Source organism: Anoplolepis gracilipes, chromosome 5, assembly GCF_047496725.1.
Source record: "Anoplolepis gracilipes chromosome 5, ASM4749672v1, whole genome shotgun sequence".
NCBI classification, from domain to species: domain Eukaryota; kingdom Metazoa; phylum Arthropoda; class Insecta; order Hymenoptera; family Formicidae; genus Anoplolepis; species Anoplolepis gracilipes.
In genome coordinates, this window is record NC_132974.1 from 8199801 (window position 1) to 8218795 (window position 18995).

General features: G+C 35.3%; 1 protein-coding gene across 11 annotated transcripts in view; it reads left to right on the top strand.

The window, feature by feature from the left end:
* Cask (peripheral plasma membrane protein CASK) overlaps nucleotides 1-15892 on the top strand; it is a 182200-nt gene extending 166308 nt beyond the window's left edge. For 5 of the 11 annotated variants that reach the window (XM_072892962.1, XM_072892963.1, XM_072892964.1 and 2 more), the window contains 8 exons: nucleotides 6238-6267; nucleotides 9178-9415; nucleotides 11563-11619; nucleotides 13752-13871; nucleotides 14109-14225; nucleotides 14321-14428; nucleotides 14594-14769; nucleotides 15713-15892. In XM_072892962.1, coding sequence (XP_072749063.1) covers nucleotides 6238-6267; nucleotides 9178-9415; nucleotides 11563-11619; nucleotides 13752-13871; nucleotides 14109-14225; nucleotides 14321-14428; nucleotides 14594-14769; nucleotides 15713-15892 — 1026 coding nt within the window. The remainder of the gene's footprint in view (nucleotides 1-6237; nucleotides 6268-9177; nucleotides 9416-11562; nucleotides 11620-13751; nucleotides 13872-14108; nucleotides 14226-14320; nucleotides 14429-14593; nucleotides 14770-15712) is intronic. The other 6 variants (XM_072892967.1, XM_072892968.1, XM_072892965.1 and 3 more) reach the window with 3 other exon arrangements.
* The last annotated feature ends 3103 nt before the right edge of the window (nucleotides 15893-18995 follow it).

Here is an 18995-nt window from a genome sequence, read left to right on the forward strand (position 1 = left end):
GCCTGGTAGCAGTGTGATTTAATCTCTCTTTTTTTTTACTTTCTTTTATTGGCCAATCGTATCGCCTCGTAATTATTGGATTGTTCATAGAGATGGATAATATATGCTGATTTAGAGATATCCGTTTCACGCAAGCTACATCTGTAGTTTTATATTACGACATTTTAAAATTATAAAATGATTAATGTATTTTTTCTAGATGAAATTCAGTACGATAAACTATAATTCTATTTTTGAGAAAAAGAATATAAACCCTCCTGATGTCTGTTTTGTAACATTATTAAGTACAAATTGTTTACCACGTGCAAAAATTTCCGTACATGCAGTTGAGGGTAGATTGCAAATAATGTCGTCTATTCCAATTGAAATAAAATAGACCGTTGTTCAATATACATAAGTGCCGCGGTTTGATTTTACCTCGCAAGAGATCTAAACAGCGGGCGTCATTGCTAATAAAATCTTCAAGATATTTCTCTAATAAGTGTCAGTAAAACACGCACTAATGGCTTCAAGTATAAGGCACTTCCCTCTTTTTCCGTACCTGAATCAACGGACATTATATTCTGTACCTGAAAAAAATTGCGAATCTCTATTCTAGAAATGTTGCGTCGTCGAACAATGATGAGATGATTCTTAGAAGCTTCTAGTCTCTCGTTGTGTGTAAATATTTTAGTTCTGAAAGATCGATATATAGTTACAATCAATATTGTTTAATATATATATATATATATATATATATCGCGTGCGGTTCAGTTTCAATTATAATTTTTTTAATATCTTGATGTGAGACGTAGCATTCGTTTTGTACATACTCTGTACTTATATATCTGCTTATGTTCATATATGTGTTTAACGTAGCGCCCAGCCTCTCGCTCTCTCGTTATGCACCGTAGAAATGCAACAAAGAAGAAGTGGATATGTTAAGAAAATGATATATTGCCTACTTCCTCGCACTCTATACTATGTACATGTACACACACACACACACACGACACACACACACACACACACACACACACACACACACACACACACACACACACACACACACACACACACACACACACACACACACACACACACACACACACACACACACACACACACACACACATATATATATACATGCAACGGCTTGATTGGATTAGATTTTGTGAAGCGTTGTAAAATGTGTTGGGAGTTTATAGGTGTTATAAGAGATGTAAGGAGATCTCTTGTCAATGTATAACTTCAAGTTATTGGTGTGACAAATATCTGTATATGCGATTGCATAGTATATAGACCATATTTTCCGAAATATACAATTTCATTATACTTCCGGGAGTGCAAGGTAGAAAGACGCAGGACAGATGAACGTTAACTATCACTTTACGTTATAAGAATGTTACGAGTTGGAAAGAGAGGAATAAGTATATGTGACAAGAATGACTCTTATTCAACACAGATTCGATTAAGATACGCAGTAACTGCCGCCTGCAGAAAAATCGCTATTTTTGATAACTGCAAATGTGTACGCATTCGATAAATCGAATCTGGGCGGCAAGAATAAGTCCTACTATAAATACGTATCAAAACGCTATCCGTCTTTCGCGAAAACGAGCTTACGAAGTTAAGCATTCTCTGTCCCGTGCGTCTGCGTTATACTCGTTATACATTGAAAGGGAGCATTTACGGTTAATAATCGTTGCGCAAACACATGCGCATTTGAAATGAGTAGCAACCCAATGAGTATACATGGTACGAATAAGACAATGTAACCTAAAGGCGTTTTCGCGATGACGAACATAAAACGGGGACAGGGGTATCTCAAGTGTTACACGGGAAGCGAGACACCCTCGGTAACGATAAACACCCCCACCGCCCCGACCGTACCACGTTGCATTTCCGACGCCATCACTCTCGGACCCCCAACCCCCCAATCGCACCTTTAGGCAGGAGCGGCAACAACATCGGCGAGCGCAACGGCTGCGGCGTTGTTACCCTACAGTGCATTGTACGAAGATATAATAAAGCATGAACCGCGCTGGAACACACCACGAGTCGTCGCACGTTACCTGTATAACGTGACCTCTTGTCCGTGTCCGTCGTAGAAATAGAATCGACGAACGACACATGCACACTCACCTACCCACCCACCCACCCACACACGTACATACATACATACACACACACACACACACACACACACACACACACACACACACACACACACACACACACACACACAGCTGTCTGTCTGTCTGTCCGTCTGTTCCATTAGACACACATGCTCAGATGTGTTCAACATGCCTCTCCGTATTGTCATCCTCCATTACCGCCCGTTTATCGCTCTTGCACCATACAACGATCGCGCTCGAATCGTTGTTGACACTTTATCGCCCTGCACGAAGGCATCTCAAGATCTCATTAAACGTCTCGAGAAAATTAGTTCAATCTTTTTCGCAATTAGTAGAGCGCGTGAAAGGTCGATCGTCATAAAATATTTCAGAGAAAATAAACTTTCGTATACGTTGAGTATTGTGCATAATGTGTGTGTGTGTGTGTGTAGAGTCTCGTATATTAATTAGATCAATTCAATTGAGTGTACTCAATACACAAAAAAATGTATTTTTTTGATCGCGCAAAAAAATTATTTATAAATTACATAAAAGTTGAAATTCTTAGTAATGATTAAATATGTAATACAATTACATTTTTCGACAGTATGTCCTTTTAATAAGGCATTGATATTTTTCGACACATTTTTCATTTTCGGCTCTTTCCTCATATAATAAGACGCGGATTAAACGCGTGATGCACTGAAATCCTATTCGTCGAAATTGATCCTTCAATCTCGCCATTCTCAGATTTTATTCTAGGCACGTGCATCTTCCGCATCTGTCGACTCGTACTTTCGATTTATGACGTTCTCTGCTCCGCGAAGAATATGCCACGAGAAACGAAAATATGATTCGATGTACGTTTCTATGATCGCGTGCGAAAGGCATCTGGAATATTTGTATCGTACAGGCGACATTTGAAGCGAACTGAATACGCGATATCGATTTCTTGAATAAATTCGGGAAAAATATTCGGTAATCTTATTTTATCCTTATCGCGCGTTACTCTTCGTTAATTACTCTTCGTTAGTTACCCTCCTTAATCACAACTCACACCATTTCACACAAATGTTAATTGCAGTATACGTGGATGAAATAGGTAATCTCTACGTGTCTGTGTGTGTTGTTCACTTTAATAAACCCCGACCTGCATATATATATATATATATATATATGTATACATATATATATATATATATACATATATATACATTATCTCTCTGATCCATATAGAATTTTGACCCTTACAGTAATGATTGAAAAACTATTTCACAAAAGCACAATTAATTCTCCAAAGAACATATCGCAGTATAACGCTACATAATTGATCCAATTTAATTTTACAATATTTAATAGTTTATAAACATGTGTAAATTATCATGTAATTTAATTGATCATAGAATTTGAAAAATAAAATTTGTTAAAATTTGTTACAATTCAAAAATATTATTATCATGTTATTATGAGAAATATTTATTGCACCACTTTAAAAATCCAAGATTTTTCAATCACGGTACAAGCTGATAGCGATGATGAAAAATATGCTTCGATGCACATTATTAATTAAATCGAGTTAATAATTCAATTACCGCTGTCGCGATAGATTATTGCGAAATTTTTAGTCGAGTTTATTCTGTGTGCACTGCGATACGATTCTTTTTATCTCCCTCTTCCGAAAGGCAAGACCGAAGCTTGGCTTTTCGGTCTGGCACTCGGAAGCAGATAGTCCGGTCCCGATGGAAATCGACAAGAGGATTCAGCAGCATCAGCAGCAGTCAGTCCACCAGACGAGTTGTCGATAGCGCAGTACCTGCTATATCACTGAGTAGAATTGTCTTTCCCAGTGTCGCCTGAAAATCCCATCAGCAGCATACCATCGTCAACCTCTTCCCCATCGTTCGCCCGTTCATTTCTTCTTTGAAGTAGAGCGCAAGCTTCCAATGCACGTCGGAAACCCACATACTGAACCATCATGTCCATGCACTGTCCTCTGCGACGTTACTATGGAAACGGGATGGGCACAATCGCTCGCGGTGACTTTATTCGAACAGTGCGGCCTGAGAGAAGTTTGGGAACGCGTCGCGTCGTTGCCGAGCTCTGTGGAATCGGTTTCATAAAAGGAACTCGTCTCATTATTCCTCCCGTCCGAATCGGAGCGAGATAGGAATTTGTAATCAGATAGAATGGAAATTTCCATACTAAACAGGATACAAACAGGATATGAATTCTACCGGAACTAGGATTGCGGAAAATATCAATATGATATCGATTTGTCACAAAAATATATATATATTTGATCCAAGAAATATATTTCTAATAAATTTTCTCACTTATTTATAATAATTTCAACATGCAATTTGTTTCCGCAGTATTTTCCGCCTCGAATGTAATTTATTGATGGAGAACATTCTCATATCATAGTCGTTTATTTAACATTATTTGTCGAAAATTACTAGACAAATAATGTTCAGTAATCTATCAAACTAGCTCCGGGCATTCCAGTATGTTAATATTACATGTTAGTATTACATCAAAGAACCTACAGAATGGAAATGATATTTGGACATTTTCGATTAAATAAATATATATTATGAAGCCAATTCGCAGAACATCTTTATAAGACATGTTGTTCTCTCTCTCTGTGTCTTTTGCACATTGTTTTTAAAATCTATTATCTTTTTACTCATTTATCTTTATTAAATGTTATTCGGTATTTGGTCAATTGTATTATAAGTCGTTAATTATATGTTACCCTATAATCCACTTGATATTATAAGCAACTAATAACGAAGCCGCAATGTGACAATGAAGTCATTGCGAGTATGACAAAGTCGAGACTCTATCGAGACTCTGAAGCGTTAGTAGAGTGTCTCTCGCCAACTTGTGAACATTTCGCCGGAAACGAGCTCTCTCTAATCATTTGTGCGAAATTCAGAAAGATCCGAGATAAAGTTAGTCACGCGGATACATACTCTTGTTAATTTGAACAGTGATCTAATCGCGAACTTTATACGATCGGAGGTAAACCACGAGAACTTCTACCAGTTTGCTCCCGCTTGAAAGTGTTTTATTTCCAATGCGCGCAAGGGAACTTTCTCTCTCACGTAAAACGCGAGGCGTACCACGAGCATTAGAATGTTACTAATTGTACCAGTCCGCTTTGATTCCTCCTGACTTCCCGACGGAAAGCATCGAGAGTTCTCGCTTGAAACTCGCATTTCCGCGCCACGCTCATCACACGTGCCACAGAACTGCGAGCTCAAAATTACTTCGTACAGTCGACTCGTAGCAGGTGTTGGGCATATCCCGGAGAACAACGATAATCTATGCGTGCAATATCACTTGGTATAAAATCCAAATAAGCAGACAATAATAAAAAGTTGTTATTTATTGTTTGCTTCATCAGATTGCATATCAAATAGCATTCTACACTGTATCGGCGTCATTTGCACAGTATAAAATACGAATTTATTTTGATTTACTTTAAACATTATTCCACACATCTTTAATAAAACAACAAAATTTTCTTATCACAACATTACATATAGCTATTGATTACTATTTTTTTAATAATTAAAAATGCCGCTGATTCACAGTGTAGAATGCTATTTTGATGATTCTAATCAGAGATTTATATAATTTCGGCGGACTCACATATCGATGATCCACAAACACAAAAGAATAATCTATATATTTATTCCGATAACAGAAACGTAATAATTCACGCAAAATTAATCCCTTTCTATATCTGGAATAAAAAATTGAATATTTCAATGCTGTAGCGGTTAAGTTTATTTATTTATTTTTTTTAATTTAGATATTTTACGCGTAGATTATGCGTGGTAGCCCAACGCTTATAAGCATCGAAAGTACGAAACATCTGTCTATAATAGTACGAGGATCTAGTAAAGCCTGCATGTGCCACACAGCAATGCGCACCGTGCATCTCGGAAGCGTTGACGCGTGCGACTCAACCGTAGGTGCTCTTTATCGTTGATTGTATCATTCTTATCACTTTTTTTCTCCCCTCGCGCAACGTGCGCGAGGCGGCCTTCGATTAATCCGTATTACGCTTGGAGCGACTCTAAACATATTAATTAATTGATCTTCCTTTTTTTCTGTTTCCTCAACACTCTAGTTGTTCAGGATTAAGCCTCTGCCAGTGTTAGTAAGTACCGCCACTTGATCTGGTGTGATTGGACTGCTGTAGTTAGAAGGCTATGCGTATACATATTACTTTTATATATATATAATATTTTTATATATATATATATATATACATATATATATATTACATTCATATATACATTATATACATACATGCCTCATACTCTCTATCTCTGCTCCTATTACCTATACACGCCATCGCTGAAAAATAGAACTCTCTACTCGGACTTCCGTATCTATCGGTTTTCCTTTTTAATTCCGCGTTTTTTCCGCGCGATACCTCTACTTCGACAGGAGTCCTGAAGCGAGTAATGCATATCGATATATATTCGCTTATGTGCCTATACGAGAAAATTTCCATTCGCATGGACGCTCAGAGGAATGCTTTAGAAATAAAAGAGCAGCCTTTTTGTAAAAAAAAAAAGTATAGTAAGTTTTCTGTAGTATATGCAGGAATTAATTATGCATATTTAATATGCATATTAAAGCTAAAGAAAAAAATATTTTTATTTTAATTAAGTTATTTTGATTTTAAGTCGTTAATTTGTGAGAAATTGGAAATCAAAGATAAAATTGATTGAATTAAACTTCGCGGATATGAATAAATGTGTAAAAATAATTTTGCATAATTTTATTGACAATATATGTAAATAAATTACATAATATTTACTTTTCTTATATTTTTAGTCTGAACGTCCATGTATTTTTCTTGTCAAAAGAAATTTTTTCGCTTCTTAAAGCACTTGATGTAATTTGTGAAAAAGTGTCCTGTCTGAGAACGTGTGGATCTTTCTTATGCTTGAATTCGAGGAATTTGACATTTCTGAAAAGAGCACTTGCTGATTATATAATGCTAGCACAGACATACTGCTTTTAAAAATTTATAAACGATGATGCCACACGTTGATAGGGGTCACATGTTACGATTAACCGAGTGTCCGCGAAGATATCGATCGATTCTTGTACATTTGATTATTTATATTCGGAATTGCCGAAATTGCGGAGCCTAAAATCTTGCAAATGCCATTCGATTCGAGAATTAAAAGTGAACGTAAGTTGCTAAATTTTGTTTTATACTTTTTGATGATTTGATTTTAACTTGGAAGTGTCTTTCTTTTAAAGAGAACCTTTACACGCGATTAACGACTTAATATTATCAATACGCATGAAACTTATAACTTTTTTACATATATAATGTATATGTTTTTATATTTATTTACTTATACATTAACAATTTTATGATCGAAATTTAACCATGTCCGGGTTTTTTTAGAAATCATAGCAAGCCTAAATAACTGTGCAATTTTATCGATATGTAAAACTTATAACACAAACATTAAATCTGTACGAATATTATTGATATTAATTTATTGGTAAATCATAAATGATAATATGTTAATGTTAAGTTATTTATATCAAATAAGTAAAAAATGTTTTTATGAGAAATCAAAATACAAATTAGTTGCTTAACAAAACCGCACAATGTATTCAGCCACTGTTTGTAAATTCTTGTCCATCCAATGCACGTAATTAATGTATCCAAGTTAATTAGTTCAGGATTATCGATATTCTAACTTTCAAATATATTCGCAGGCAAAATTTCTAATTATAATTAAAACCAATGTATAATTATGATATCTGTATCGGATAAGTAATATTCGTACAGAATCAACGGAACAATCAATTTTTTTTTTACTCTTCTCTATAATCCTCGCGTCTCTCTACATATTAATTAAATATCTCCGCGGCTCTCTGTGTTTCTCATGAATGATACGCGCGTTAACCAGAAGAACCACTCTCGTCACTATGCAACCATATTATTCATCATACCCACCACTTTATGCGTCGTTCTTTACTCTCACATTCATGTAGTGGCCGCGTCGCATATCTGCATCATGCATCTTCGGTATGCGTGCGTGCGCGTATACATGTGCGTCTGTTTTGCGTGACATGCAGCAACTAGTGCTTGAGCTTCTTGTAAAAAAAAAAAAAAAAAAAAAAAGAACGGAATTACACTTATACGTGTATCTATGTATATGCCTTTACATGTAAATACGTATTGTGTATCGCTAAATGATCAAAAAGTCATGGCGCTGGTGGCAAAAAAACTCGCACGATACTCTCGCGTTTCTCCAATTGAAGAATTCCCCCGAGCCGATGAGTGTATCAAATTGATAACTGTAAAAGCCGCCACAGCCCTTTCGCGTCGATGACCTAACTGCGTACCGATTGCAAAACGTCATACAGCGACGTTCGGAGACCGGCGAATCCATATCTCGTCTGGAAATTTGTTTCGCGCGTGTCCCCCTCTTCCTAACTTTTAAGCGATGTGGTGAAATCGAGCTACGAATCGATCGCTGGTTGTCTCGAGATACAACATGTAAATTTGTATTTTATATGCCTTGTAATATCGATACACTATAATTTGAATCGACTTGCGAGCGCTCTATTGATATGTTATACATATTCTACATCGTATCGTTACTCTATGCAAGAGCTATTGCCAGTGCTTACTACATCGCATTTTTTGCTTCTCTCTCGCAATATCTAGATTCGTTCGCTATGTCTAGCGCAGAGCTATCAGTAGGTTTATCAGCGATCGATTTAGCCGTAGAACGATATCTTAGTCACGTCTTATAATCGAGAATCTATTGTTGTTGATGAAATTTTCTTCTCACTAATCCAATAGATATTAATGATTTCACTATGCGAGTCAATTTTATACATATTTTATATAAATTTTTTGCTTTGTACATTCTGAATATTTTCTTTTATAAAATTTTTCTCACTATGTAAATATATCAGCACACAAAGTGAAATCCTTGATGTCACATCTGATAGTAATTTTGTAACACAATGACATTTTTACCACTTTTAAGAAATTTTAATGTATTTTTCACTATACCAACAGATTTTCGTTCGAGCACAATTCGATTACGATCCACTGGAGGACGAATTGATACCTTGCGCGCAAGCTGGGATCGCTTTTAAGACCGGTGACATTCTGCAAATCATCAGCAAAGATGACCATCATTGGTGGCAAGCGCGGAAGGATAACGCGGCTGGTTCCGCGGGTCTTATCCCTTCGCCCGAACTTCAAGAATGGCGCATCGCCTGCATGTCTATGGAGAAAAACAAACAAGAACAAGGTAATACAACTTGGCTATTTATGTAAAATTGCTTGTTCAGGACACAAATAGCGTTTCCAATATCAGATACTGCAGTAACGAAAAATGGCAGAGGATACTTATATAACGTGTCTTCTTGTCGAGATTCTTTTTTTGTCATTCGATATGAACTATTTTTTTACTTTTATTTTTGCTGTTAAAATGTTATTCCGCGAAGTGTAAAAGTGATGAAACCATCTGAAAAAACGAAAAAAATGTGTATTTGATATAATAGAGAATAGAGTAATCACGGAGAATATTATTCTCTAGACTATATTCTTTTTTTAATTTTACATAATTTTGAATAATTAAACATAAGAATATAACATTTTCTGACTTTGTTGTAAAAGTTTTAACGATAATTCTAAAGTAATTTTGAAAAGGAAATTTTTCTCTGGAATTGTAGAAACGTTAAACGCTTAAGATAATTTCGGTTAAAAACTCGAATAGTGCAGTAATCACAGGTTCCAGCAGATCGCAGAATTTCTTTCGAGTACCGATCAGAAAATCAGAATTTTGCCGATTGAGAAAATTGTTATTACTACGTTCTTTCACCGTCGTTCGATCGATCCATTATCATCCTATCACATCTAATAATTCCAGTCAATTCCCATTGATTTTTACTGCTGCCAAAAAACGAATGTGCTGATAAAACACGATGTCGTCTGTGTGTTGTTCGATGTGTACAGGTTTTCGATGGAGCATGTGGTATCGTTGTTATCAATCAATTATATCACAAATAAGATGTATATCGATAGCATATCATTCGTTGATTACAAATTAATACACAGTTAGATAATTGCCATTTGGTGACGCTGGTTCACCTTGACACATGGCACCTGGAACGAAAACAAACCGAAGATTAACATCTGTAATTTTATGACAATGAGATTCCACATACTTTTTTTATTATGTTTCTAATACATAGGAAATAATCTGAAAAAATTATTTCATCTCTTTATATCTTAAAAGAAGTGTCGCGTAAAAATTACGCGTCATACCTAGCTAACAGATCTCTCTAAATTATACAATATAATAATTATCAATTCTAGAATATATGACAACATGAATAGAATTAATAATTAATAAACTTATTAGGATGATGTTTAATATGTAAATTGTATAAATATCAAATGAGAAAGAGAGAGAGAGAGAGAGGGCAGAAGGGGGAATCATTTTAATTAATTCAATATATATTTCTAAAACTACAGAAGTACATTCGCATTTAGTGCTAAATATGATTATGACAATATATTATATTCTCATATTAAACAAATTAAACATATAATCAAATAACTACATTTAGTAAATGTTTAATCCTACTTAAGCTCCAATTAATTAGGTTTACAAGGAGATCAAATCTCATTTTAAATATTATATTTTAAATCAGGTTTAATTATACTTCCTATATGACGTATATAAATGCGTATCGATTTCGAATCTCGAAGCTAGGTATGAACGTTCTTGAAACCATTTTATTTGAGTAAATGCATCTATCATCTCCAGATGCTGAAAATAAAGAACAAACATAACCATTACTTTGAATATTTACTACTTGAACTGTGAAATCTTTTAATGCTATCGTCTTTATAGCAGTAAAGCATTTTAGTAAAAAGCTGCTGGGTACAAAAAAACTGAGAAAAGCAGTTGATAGATAATGTAATATATAAGATGATTTATCATTCTGGATTTCATAATTTTTATAACATATTTTTACAATATGTATATTTAATACAACAGTTAATCTCTAAAACAAATATATATAAAAAAATCATAGGTGAAAAGAGAGAAAACAGTAACTAAAAAAAAAGAGTAATAGGTAAATAAATAAATAAATAATTCTATAACTTTTTTTTTTTTTTAAAGTACGATGTTAAAAATCGAGTTAGAGGTTTAATTGCGGATTACAATTGTAAAATCATCTTACAAAGGAGGAGCTAGGTACTTTAAGAACATGTTAACAAGAAAAAGTTTGGATTGTCATATATCTTTATATCTACAATCTATACGCCTGCTGACACATGTGGGTGGCATGAGAGACGGATTGGGAATAGGTAAACGGAGAACTAGCGCTACAGGAATAATTAGCTGCAGTGATATATTTGTTGTTGTGTGTTATGCGCGGCTAGATGCTGAAGGAGAAGGTGGATGTTCTTCTCACACCGAAGGCTGCGACGGTTCGACAGGTACGTCTCTGCCTTCAGGTAGACACGTGTAGAGACACGTAGAGGACCATTTTAGACGCATGAAATACAGACTGGATCTATGCTTCTAACACATATCAATACAAAGAAGAGATAGAAAAAAAAATAGGACGAATATCTCTCTTCATGGTTTATACAAAAGGATGAGGGTCTTGCTTTTAATAACTCATTTTATATCATGAAATTTATCACACTCAATTTTTCATAACGTAAAAATGTGCGCGAAATATTTTTTCATAACATTCAATCAAATGATTAAATAAAATATCAACAAAGAATTGTATAAAATATTTAAGCTTTTATTTAGCTTTAAAATTAGTAATAAATTAGTGCTACTAGTTTAAATTACTAAAAAAACATCTAGATAAAAAATTTTGAAAGCTATAAATTATATCATATTCATTGCTATTTTATGTAAAGAATGTATCATGGTTATTATACAGAACAAATAATTATGCAATTCTATAAGCTTTAATTATAATTGCAATTGTTTATTTAAAAATAAACATAGATTTGTAATAATTTTTATTATCTTACAAACCAATAATTACTTCTTTAATAAATTTTGCGCATTAATTTTAAAAACATCAATTTTACTTATTGTGTATAAATTTATGGAAACTTTTTTGTATTGTTAAATTATACAGAAAGCAAAAAATAACTTTAAAAAATTGTATTTTGTAGATGTATGCAAATAATTTTGTAACACACTACATATAAAGCATTATATGCATAAATAAAATAATATGAGCATTATGTTAATAATAATTTATTAATATAAATGCTATGATATTCTATGTTATAAATTAATAGATGCTTTTACATAGCGTGCTTTAATGCATGCGTTCGCTGCATAACATTTCACGCACTTATCGCTTATCGCGCACGATTTCATAACTCACAAACAATGTCTGGCAGCACGATTATAATCGGATCTTGTGATAGATAATTAATCGATTGCTTTAGATGTTAACAAGTAATGACATTAATTGTCGGCGAATATCTTGTCAAAAATTTCGAATATAAGATATATTTCTCTATGTGAGTGTAACTATCTCTTATATTTGAGAGAAATGAAAGTTCTCTTTTGCATTTTGTGTACGTTGAATATTTTTAGCAGTTAACTTTAACTGTCCTAATATTTTGGCAAGATATCGCGGTTTACCCGCAGTCATGTTATCATTTGCAGCTGTAATGTACGTTGTAATGTCACACACAACGAATCTTCCTAGTAGCTCTATAATCATGGAAATAACACTCACGATGCAATTTATCATGGCTCCGATTATAATATCCATCTAAGGTTTCACGCATCAGTTATATTACGGATCTTATGTTGTCATCTTGTGACCTGCTGGAACACCCCTCTCAATAGGACTCCCAAGTGCCTTTGGGCATGGCTTCTTTCGAACTGGCTGACTGAGAATGAATTCTTTTTATCAATAGACAAGATTTTGCTTGACCCAAAGACTCGATATTCGCAGAGTAGTTCGTTATTTCGTGTCGGAGTGATTCGTTGATTTTCGAAATGTTTCAAAGGATTGCTAATATTAGTGCACATATCGATACTTGTTATATTTTCAATAGGACAACACATCATAGGTATTATATAGGCGAAGTAATTATTAGGAGATATAATCAGGAAATATTTTAACGACATGAACGACTTTTTATGCAACTGATTTTTGCGAAAAATGGTATTTTTCACGTTCTCTTCTTTCGTTGTGAGATAAATTGCATTAATAACATTGTATTGTCAGGAAAGTTCTATGATAAATATTTACAACCCGTAAAAAAGTAACCATCGTTTGATTTACTAATTTCTGTTACATATACACCTCTGGTATATATACAATTGATACATGATAATTGAATTTGTGGATCTGTCTCGCTATATGACAACCACAGCATTGTCAACGTTTTTAAAATCAATTTAGCGGTCGTTCATCGACATTATAAAGGTACAAAATTTGTTTGTTAGCACGGATAATGGTTTCCGTAACATGACACTTGCACAGTAATTTGCAAGTTTACACCAGGCAGACATTTTCGAGCAGAGATAGCCTCGTCTCAAGTTTGCCACCATCTATATTAACGATCGTTTCTGTTTACAGTAAATTGCTCAATATTCGGCCGGAAAAAGAAGCAATACAAGGATAAATATCTTGCAAAGCACAACGCCGTTTTCGACCAGCTGGATCTGGTGACTTACGAAGAGGTCGTGAAGCTTCCTTGTAAGTCTCATTTAGCACTTTTACATGTATGTAATCGACAAATTACCTAATATGACATTGATATTCAATATCTATTTTTCTCTATACAGCTAGAAATATCCGTTTTTCCTGATATTGTCTTTTTATTAAATGATTTCTTTATATTTTAAAAATTTAATATACATATAAATGTTATAGCTTACACACAAAACATATGTAATAATTAATTATAAAAATTTTGTTATTCTTTTTTTATAGATCCTGCCTTCCAACGGAAAACTTTAGTATTATTGGGAGCACATGGCGTCGGCCGACGACATATAAAGAATACGATTATTTCCAAGCATCCCGATAAATACGCCTATCCTATTCCGCGTAAATATCTCAAATTTTTCATTAAAAAATGTGGAATTAAATAATTGTGTGTAAAATATATTTATGGGAATATAAAATATATTTCTTATGCACAGATACAACGAGGCCTCCACGAAGCGACGAAGAAAATGGTCGTAATTATTATTTCGTATCACACGATGAAATGATGGCAGACATAGCCGCTAATGAATATCTCGAATACGGTAAATTATACAAATTTTATCGTATTTAAAATTTCTTGAAAACAATATTTATTAGTTATCAACGTTGAGAAATAAATAATGATATCTTTAATCAAAACATTAAAAGTAATATATATTAAATACATAGAAAGCATTGAATTTAAAATATTTTTTTTATATAAACAGGTACACACGAAGATGCTATGTATGGAACTAAGCTTGAAACTATCCGTAAAATTCACGAAGAAGGCAGAATGGCCATATTGGATGTTGAACCGCAGGCACTGAAAGTTTTACGAACAGCTGAATTTGCACCTTACGTTGTCTTCATAGCTGCACCTGCATTTGCAAATGTTACAGACGTAAGTATAACAATAATTTTTTACAGTACTATAAATTAAATATATATATTGCATATTTTGAATATTTTTTTAAAATTAACTTGCGCGTTTACATATGGATTGCATCAAATGTAATTTATTTCATATCACAATTATTATCACGAATAAAATGTGTACTTTACGTGTTAAACGGTTAGCCGGCCTACGTATTAAACTAAATAATATAATTAATTAAAAAGGATACATAAAGCATACAGAGAACTTATATAAATTTATTTTTCTGTAGTTTTCTGACTCAAGAGAGAGCTATTTTAAACTTACTAGTTTTTAAGTGTTTGTTATATAAAAGAGATTAATGTTTAACGAGATTACATTGTATAACAGCGTTTCTATAAAAAAACATTGATAATCTGTGAATACTTTTTTATTCGCTAAACTTATTTCAATTCTTGATTTATAGCTTTAATACGAGACAGGATTGCTTGCACGCCAATTAAGCAATTAGGCTAACTATTAAACGCTTTCAAATGAATTATAGATTTAGTGGATTAATCGAACAAACAATTATTGGTGATCTTTCACTTCTGAATGATTAACCAGCTTTGATTGTAGTCTGTTATGTTATTTTGAAAGAGAATCGTTAAAAAATATCTATCGAACTAAACTCGATAATATATACATATACATGTAAATAATTATAAATACTTCTTCAATTTATATCATTTTTATAAAGTAATATTTTTTAATACTATTTATATGTTTGTAGTATTTTTATGGTTTAAGCACATATAATTAATCTCTAACATAAAAACATTCTCAACAAGATTCTCAACATGTAAAAAGACCGGGGATAACATTTTTATAGAAAACTTCACCACAACATTTTTTTATTTAAAAAATTTGTACTAATTTTTAATTATACATATCATTATAATTCTTTTAACAGCATTGCTTGTATTTTCAGTTCGACGGTAGTTTGGAACGATTGGCGAAGGAATCGGACATGCTGAAGCAGGCATACGGGCACTTCTTCGACCTGACTATCGTGAACAACGATCTCGACGAAACGATCGCCCAATTGGAAGCCGCGATCGAGCGCGTGCACACGACACCTCAATGGGTCCCCGTTTCTTGGGTCTACTGACAGCGGTCTTCGCCGATTCGTCAGATCGCCACTATGGACTGCAACGGTTCGTCGAGGATGAAGCAGTGATCGCCGGCACCATAACGGCCATCCGCTCGCGATCCAGCCTCTCATCGCGAAGATCTGACGGCGACGCCGACAGCTGCCGGCATCCGACAGGAACGCGCCGCGGGCAGTTATGTCGGATCAATCGGATATATACCAAAAAAACGTACTCGACGCCGATCGGTTCGACGGTGAAACGATCGACTGGAGTGCGTGACTATAATATGATGGTCGTGTGTTCATAAAGTTCTTTCCATCTCGCTGCGTAATTGTTACCAGTCGCGGGACACGAGGGGAAATTAGCGACGTGTCGGAGTCGTCCTGGCGTCGATGAGCGTCGTCGCCGCGTCCACCATCGAGACGTCGGACCTTCCAGAAATGTGGAACGCGCCATCATCGAGCACGGCGAAATCAGTGACGATAATCTACGTCACAATGCGTCTAAAAACGGACGCCTTCTCGCGGACCACCAATTTCTCCTACACTTCCTTCTCCTTTTGTTCCTCTTCCTCCTCTTTTTCGAAACTTCGAAAATAAAGAGATAAACAAAAAACTGATCAGCTGAACTCCTCTTCAACGAGACTACTATATACGAATGCATGTCTTTCTCTCTATTCTATACAGTCTGTCGCATTTCTGGCACGGTTTCAGCGAATCTCTCGCATGAATTTCTCACGATTTACAATCATCCTAGAGGCAGTCGTTTATGACGCGTGTCATGTGCAGAGATAACATGCGACAACAAGCACCAAAGAATATATCCCGTTTACGGAAAACCAAACGAAAAACAATGGCCGTTCATGCTTCACGCGGATGTCAACCGAACGGCTGCACCTTCGTATCCTACCTACCTATCCTGCGAAATCTATCAGTCGACTTTCCATAAACTGTAATTGCCTCCTATCGTACTTTATTATAACTATTTAAACGAAAAAAAGCTAGAGATCGTGCGGCACGGCAGTGCCCGTAAATATATATACACACACATGTAGCGAAAGACGAGGGTCCTATCGTAATAATCGAAACCCGTCTGACACCGTTCAATCGAAAAGAGGGAGGGAAAAAAGAACATGAACTCTGGTGTGCTGCCGGCCGTCCGTCATTTAACTGTAATTTTAAGCAGTAGAGAACTTCGCCGGTTTCGTCTTAGTACTTCTACTAATATCTAACGAGTGTTCATCTCTTGTCGTGGGAATCCTACTGCGACAAATCTACGCGTATGCTACGAGCGCTTTTTACGTTCAGTGCCGTCTTTTCTATCTTTCTCTCTATCGTCTCCTTTCATTTTTCTGCTTCTCTATTCCTAACTATCGACCGAGCTTTTTTCCAACATACTTTCGATAATCGGGACCGCCGTTGGAGCGGGACGGCTCGCTCGCTCCCTCGCTTGACCGTGCACTCGCCCAATGCCATGGCCATTCGTCGTTCTTGTTCATGAAACATTATCAGCTCAATTATTCACTGATGCACTATTGAGATTGCGATGCTCTTATACTCTGTACAGGAGAAGCCCGGAACTGAACCGCATATCTCGGGCGAATGCACGGACGGCGGATATCGATCCGGCAGCGAGAATCCCTACACTCTCACTCGAAAGAACTCGTATGCAATTATTAAGTTGATACATAATACACACATGCACACATACGTACATATAAACACATGGGCACATATGTCAAAACTACAATGCCACTCTGTTTGCATTACTTACACCCTCGTACAAAAGCGCATAAGATCGAATGACGAAATAACAAAACAAAATAAGTCGCAATTTACTATAGGATATTTATAAAACATAAATTTCAAATAAATAGGTAGTCTACCAGCTATATGAAATAATAATGAGGAGACAGTCTCGCGCAGAAAAACATACACACACACACACACACACACACATGCACACGCATCTATACACGTGCAAGTTTATTAAACGCCATGCGCACATACATGCACATCTACTCGTTCACAATTACACTCATACACGCACGCGCATAAAAATGTACGCGCGTGTAAGCAAGCAGTCGCATGCGCGCGAGTGCAAATTTACAAGATACAGATTTAACGACTAGGTAATTAATTTACAAGTGATTAAAGAAAAAAAAAGATTAAATGTATGACTAATTAATACTAAAAGAATTATTAGGAGACTAATAGGTGATTTGCATATGCATATGCCCGTAGAACGAAGGAGTGAATGTGTGTATACATGCAGGCGCGGTGTGTTAATTTATTGATAACAACCTTGATGCTCATCATGGATCTGTTCGGACTTTCGTCGGCCAGCCTTCCTCGCCTTCTTTGTCGCCGCAATGATCTCGAAACATACATACATAAGCGAATTTAGACGCGAGTCTTACTCCCCCAGGGTGCGTTCTTCCTATTCTGCACGCTGAGCGACCACGGCAAGTCGACACACGAGTTGTGGGGCCGTGTAGCAAAAGCACACTCGATTATTATATATTTCAGAAACGCAAACGACGGGGATGTCAGAATATCGCGCTCGCGAGGACCGACGACGCTAAGACCGGACAGAGCCGATTTTCACGGAGCCAGATGTGAATTTGTTAGTGAGTAATGGGACACTCGCGAAAGAAAAGAAAAAAAAAAGGATTGCCCGCCTCGGTGTGATAGCGTATGTATGCGTAAAACGTTGTGAAAGCGTGAAAAGAATGAGTCATAAGTGATTTTGTAATATTTCTTATAAGTTGTAGCTGCCATATCCAGTAATTAAGTACTAGGTGCGTTGAGTGATAATCTGACGACGACTGTTATGCTAATGATAACTTTGAAGATGATGTTGATGATGATAATGGTGATCGTGATGACCGTACGTGCTTTCGCACGTGTGTGTCAGTTAATTTGGGTGAGTTGTGCTAAGATGTTGAGAGAGACGACGGGTCTAAAGAAAACAATAACAAGTTCATTACAATTATGTAATTATAAATAAGAAGAAGAGACGAAGAGTATTATAACACGTTGTTAATTGAATTAATAAAATTAGCCCAAAGTAATCAAGGTGTTTAATTTGAAGATGATTTACATTTATATTCTTTATATA